The sequence below is a fragment of the Gavia stellata genome, chromosome 2 (assembly GCF_030936135.1).
Source record: "Gavia stellata isolate bGavSte3 chromosome 2, bGavSte3.hap2, whole genome shotgun sequence".
Classification (NCBI taxonomy): domain Eukaryota; kingdom Metazoa; phylum Chordata; class Aves; order Gaviiformes; family Gaviidae; genus Gavia; species Gavia stellata.
Window position 1 is genome coordinate 78,625,700 of NC_082595.1, and position 6,000 is coordinate 78,631,699.

Below are 6,000 nucleotides of genomic sequence, written 5' to 3' on the forward strand. Positions count from 1 at the left end.
GCATGTGCTGACTATTTGACAACTTATTTTTCATGAGGCACAGTTACATATACATTTGGAGGTGGAGGTTATGGACGCAAAATCATGGAAATCCTGCTCTCTTGTTGTTTGGCTGTTTAGGCATTGATGCAGAATTATGCAGAAAGGAGCCGTCCCACCAAACTGCCAGCAAAACCCTTTACCCTGCAGATTTTCAGCATAGGTTTTGTGGTCACCAATGAGTCAGTCATTTTATTCTGAAATAAGGTACAGAGGCAACTCCAGGTTAACAAAAGGAACTGGCGTACTTAGGCCATTCATTCCCATTTAGCTGTTACTTTACAACTTACTATTCCTAGTATTTTTCACTGTTTCACATACTAACATGGTCAGAACCATATTATTAAGTATGCAAAACATGCCTTCTGGTAAAAGCAGATTTTCCATTGTCTATATGGATGATCACTACATGTCTGAGCTTGACAGATGTTCTCACAAACTCTATCACGTTTCGTAAATCCTAACTGAGTATTTACCATGGTCTAGCTCAGTAACCTCTGTTAACAAGCACATTTGCTCCTCTCTAGAAGTACAGAAGAGCAGTGCAAATTAGTTAACTAACACGTACAAGTAATTTACAGGGAACCCAAACTACTCATGCTATTGTAAACCAGATTCTTCAGTTCACAAAGTAGTTCTCACTCACCATGCTTTAAATACATTATGTTGTGCTTTAAACACATTATGTTGTACCTTAATTACCAGAAGCTCTAACTAAAACTTGTTCTTAAGAATTAAAAACGTTCATGCAGTCGGGTAAATGAGGACACCTCATTACACATGAAAGCTTTTCTTAAAACTAATTTGTTTTTTCAACTTATATGCTACTTACTCTTTCCAAATCATTCTAGCACCAACAAGGAAAACAGACTTTTCAGAAGCTCTCACAATTAATGTATAAGGTTTCTCATACACTAACACACACTGCAACGTCTGGTAGCAAACCCTGTAAGACAACACTTCTTGCCAATTCAGCCTACGTCTTTATTGATCAATGACTGGATAAATATGCATGGCAAGAGTCACCCTTCACTGTAATCAATGAAAATCAAGCCATTCATGCATAAAATTTAACTTGCCTGTCTGTTATTCCCATCTTTTTTGTTGTTGTTGTTGACCCAGAAAACCCAACAGCTCAAATTGCACATAAGCCATTGTTATCTTGGGCAGTCATTTTCAATCAGGGTGAGGATCTTTCTTATACTGCATCTCCACAGAAAATGTGTTAAGGCTTGATACTGTGCACAGAAACAGCTTTGGTTAGTGCTTTGTGTTTTTCTGGAGTCTGCTGCAGGCAATGGAAACCTATTCTCTCCTGGTGACGCACTGACTTTTTTTTTTTTGGTTGTGCTTGCTCACACAAAGTTTACCTGTAGTAGCAACATCCTGCTTGCAGACATTCAGTTGATCTTTTTTCACTACACTTAATCTAATTAACTTAATTTCTGTACCAAAATATTAGTCTTAAACAAACTCCCTTGCTACAGTACATTTGGATTCCAGAATATTGAGCCAAGCTCAAAATATCAGCAGTTCTTTAAATGCGTGTGCATGCACACTTTCTCCCTCACTCCAAAGAATACAAACCAGCCACTTATGTATTTCTTTTCCCTTTGTTATATGAAAAGCACAATAAAGATGTGAACCAAGCTACACTGCTAAAGCCTTTCTCTAATGGACAATTTGCCAAGAATCACTCAGATATCAAAATTCCACTTCCAGTAACATTAAAACAGTGAATGTTTTATCAACCATCAGAGGGAAAGCACTCTATTTCTTATATAAAGCAAGAGTTATATTATATAAAGAAAAAATAACTGTGCCTCTAATTCAACAAGATCCTTTTATGAAGCTAACTCAAATTTAGACCAGTACATGTACCATACTGAGCTGCTGCTGGAGAACCAGAACGCATCCTTAACTTTAAGCAACTGCAGATGCACTTTGCCAGACAGGTATGTAATAGCTTAGGTACTCGGCTGAACTCGGCCTGCAAGATTAAACAGCACTAGTAAAAACAGTGTCCTCAGCCCATGCTCTGTCCCCAGCATCCAATTCCCAACTTTGTGCCCGTCTCAGTTCTATCAGCACAAATGTTTGCACACCGAACCAGAGAACCTGTCTGCCTAAAAAAGTATTCGACAAAATAAAAACTTTATTTTTCAGTCAGATCAGTTTCTCAAAGCAGTTAATCCCCTGCTTTTGCTGTCACCATGCAAGGAAAAATACAGCGCATAACTGAGCCAGCTTAGGCAACTGAATTTGCAGTCTAACCCAGGTAGGCAATCAGTTCCAGCTTTCTGGATATTCAGCATAGTCAACAACTTCAGCTACACCCTGCATCCCTTAATACTTGTTTTGCATAGACACATAGCAATAAAAGTCATCAAACTCATGTGCACTACAGGAACAGTAATACCACTGCATTAGCCACTCTGTGTAACCTAATGGGCCCAAGTGACAGATAAATGAACATTTTCTGGGCACTAATATATGCAGCAATGATGTAATTGTGCACCTGGAGATATGTTTGGGTTTTTGCCTTTGACTGCAACAGCTCGCCTAATAAAACCTCCCCAAGTCTTCCTTCAGTCACATTCTTAGACTAACACAGCTACAACAATATTGCTACATATTTTATCTTAAGATTGTTTCATTCTTCAGTGAAGAATTTAAAGCTTTAGAATCTTATTCAGACAAACTGCTTTGTCTCTGACAAACTGCTTTGTCTCAGAGTAACTCTATTCACAACTGATCCCCTCCTGTAGCACCTTCAGATCCACAGCTTTAACACTACATCCTCTGTTACAGGGCAGTCCCCTTGCTCCTGGCCCGTAACAGTTTTGCTTACATATTTGTTCACAGAGAACAAATAACTAACAAATTATATAACTTGACTTTAAAGAATGGATGACCACATACTAAATTTCATTATTTTTGCAGGAGGAAATGCACTGCATGCTCAGCACATTTTTTTTCTGTTCCATCTATCAAGTAAAAAAGCATGGAAAATTCAAATATAGATTTAAAAGACAGGAAAAAGATTAAAAATTAACAATAAATCCATGCACTTCAAGTAATGCACTATAGCATTTCTCCTTTTTCCTCATTGTATCCAGTCTGATATAGTGTCATACCTGTTCCTGATCACCCACCGTTCCCTCTCACTTCAGCAACTCCCAGTGTTGAGCACCGTTCTGTGTGCCGTGCAGATAGAGACATCCACATATTTTCACATGCTTGGAATTACCAGCTGCTTGTCTGCTTTTTAGCATTGAAAAGGACAACAACAGACAGGTTGAAACTCATGCAAGGCTCACTGAACTTGATGTTAAGCAGAACAGAAGCAGGAAATAAAAGCCAGAATAGTTAGAGGAAGAAAAGGAGAAGACAGTTTTTCTTTTAAAAACAATAAATCAGCTGGTCTGGATTTGTTTTGGTTTTGTATCAAAATACTGCCAGGAAGGTTTGAAGAGGAATTGTGAACTTAAAAAGGCAAGCTCACTACTAATAGCATAATAAATACATCAAAGTTATTTTCTCCACAGAATAAGGATGTTCCTTTATCCACTGCTGAATCCTCTGCTATGTCTAGTCCAACAGGCTTGGTCTGTACTTCTGAATAAGCAAACTCTAAATATGGCAGGTAGTGTGTTATGGAGACTTAAGATTAAGGACCACAGGCATGACACCCGGTCTGTTTTACTTGCATTCAGATTTTAGATGCTAGCAAATCCGTCCTCCTAAATTGCCTTAGGCATACATCACCACAACTAATAAGTGTTGTATTTGGACACTAACAGATCAGGTGTATAAATTTGATTTAAATCAGGAATGAACACTTAGATATCTTTTTTAATTGCCATAGCACTACAGGAAATCTGCCTCAGGTTTATGCTTTTACACTGGCTGCTGGAGGACATATACCTGATAACAATATAAAATTAGAGTGGATAAACAATACCCAACCTGAAGTCAAACCTACCAATGCATAGTTCTGGAAAACTTTTTCAGATTATTTGAAATAGCAAGACGAGTTTTGATCGGAGATGCTTTTTTGCATCATGGGGCCATGAATTTTTTGATCTGGTTAAACGTACACCACACTCAAAGCCTCAGTCTTCTCTATAGGTTGTGAAAAGAGGTGGGCTTTCATTAAGGCTTTGAAATGAAGGTGTGATGCTTCTAATTAAGGCATCTACATTAACTGTAAGACATTAATAGAAAAATTAGTTGACACCAACATGAAGAAAGTGCATTATAGCAGGGTAGATTTTTCTAGAACCTCATACTGCCCCCAGACTCCCTACTTCTGACAAATAAAAAGCTAGAGTTTGGGTGTCATTTATATTGCCTCATACTAAGAGCAGTTTGAAAGCTGGATTATCCAGACAAAATATTTTCTTTCTCATGAGGGCAAATCTCAGGCAGGACATCTCTATGCTTCTGTTCCCAGCTGGCCTTTCTGAAAAGGAGCAGTGACAGGATATCTCAGTTCTCCAACTACTCAGAAACTGCCACCTCTACTGCTGCCCAGGGGGCATATATTACATCAGCCTGCTCTGAGGTTTACTTATCTTCAGTCCCCAACCTGTCCCACGGTTCAGTTCTTGATCCTTAAAAACTTCTGTTTCCGCAAATGCATAGAGCTTCCAAGTAACGGTGTCTGAGACAGTCATCTCCACGTTCCTATTGTCCTCAGGTCCTCCCTTTCTTAGGGCATGAGAAGCAGCCAGCTCCAAATGCTTTATCACCTTGTTTGTTCCACCCTTAGCATTATTCCACTCGCTTCCACCTTAACAACAAGCCTACCAGCGAGCACCTCTTCCTCTACTTCTTCTTCGGTGGCCCCACTACATTGACCAGAGTACTTCCTGGCACCTCAGAAGCCCCACAGCCATCACACTTCACTACTATCTGATTATTTTCAGAGTTTACAATGAGTTAGCACACCCATGCAACCACTCGCTAACCAGCTCAGTCGCCCACCTGCACACAGAGCCAGCAGAGTACAAGATTATTTTCCCATAAGTGACCCCTACTTGGTAAAACAAAGTTTCTATTTTAGTACCATTTAGAAGCTGTGATATTTTGGGAGCAACAAAATACGTGTGGGAGAAGACAAATTTAAATCCTTCCAGGGCAACTCCATTCTCTTACCTTTCTCAAAGACCATTTCCCTGCTCAAGATGGTCTCGTTATCTCTGATCACTTCGCCCCTTACGGTGACCTGTGCTGGGCTGTCCGGCAGCAGAGCTACCCCAACAGTCACGTTTGCTCCAGGCCTGATGTTCCAGGGAACTGCCAGCAGGAACGTAGGTCTGGAAAATCCAAACGGGCAGAGGGAGAAAGGGCTGGGAGTGAAATACAGTACTCCAAAGAGTAAGAGCGTCCACATAATAACGTACGACACATGTTGCAAAGCTCTTCCGTTGCACTCCGCTGCGGAGGCTGGAGGTGATGCTCACTCACCAGGCGCTACCGAGCGCACCCAGGGTTTGCAGGACGGGGAGAAGGCAGCGCTGCTCCGCCCGCCTTCCCGACAGACTGCCCGGCGGGCGCCGGGGAGCCCCCGGGGAAGCGGGCCGCTGCCCCGCGCAGCCTCCGCGCCGGGCGGGGAGGGGAGGCGCGGCGCCCCGCGCACCCGCCCGCCCCCGGCCCACCTGGCCCCACGTACCCCGCCGCCGCGGAGCTGCAGAGGAGGAGGAGGAGGAGGAGGCGGACAGCGCCGCGGGTCCGCGCCATGGCGCTCCGTGCGCGCTGCCCCGCAGCCCGGTGGGTCCGCCGCTGTGCGCAGGGCCGAGGCCGGGGCCGGGCGGGAGGCGCCTTGGCGGGCGGGGGAGGGAAGGGAGAGGCCGCCGCTGCCCCAGCGCCAGGCACGCTCCGCCGGCGGCCGCCGCATGAGCACCCGCGGGGGCGTTCCCGAGGGCGGCCGGGGGGGAGCGGGGGGGGGGGGGGGGC

At 43.5% G+C, this 6,000-nt stretch overlaps 1 protein-coding gene across 1 annotated transcript in view; it reads right to left on the reverse strand.

Annotated features, from left to right (window-relative positions):
- Positions 1 to 5,784, reverse strand: part of CD109 (CD109 molecule) — a 79,843-nt gene extending 74,059 nt beyond the window's left edge. Inside the window, exons 1-2 of the mRNA XM_059835496.1 lie at positions 5,717 to 5,784; positions 5,200 to 5,360 (exon numbers count right to left, since the gene is read on the reverse strand). Of these exons, the coding sequence (XP_059691479.1) occupies positions 5,200 to 5,360; positions 5,717 to 5,784 (229 nt within the window). The remainder of the gene's footprint in view (positions 1 to 5,199; positions 5,361 to 5,716) is intronic.
- Positions 5,785 to 6,000: the final 216 nt, after the last annotated feature.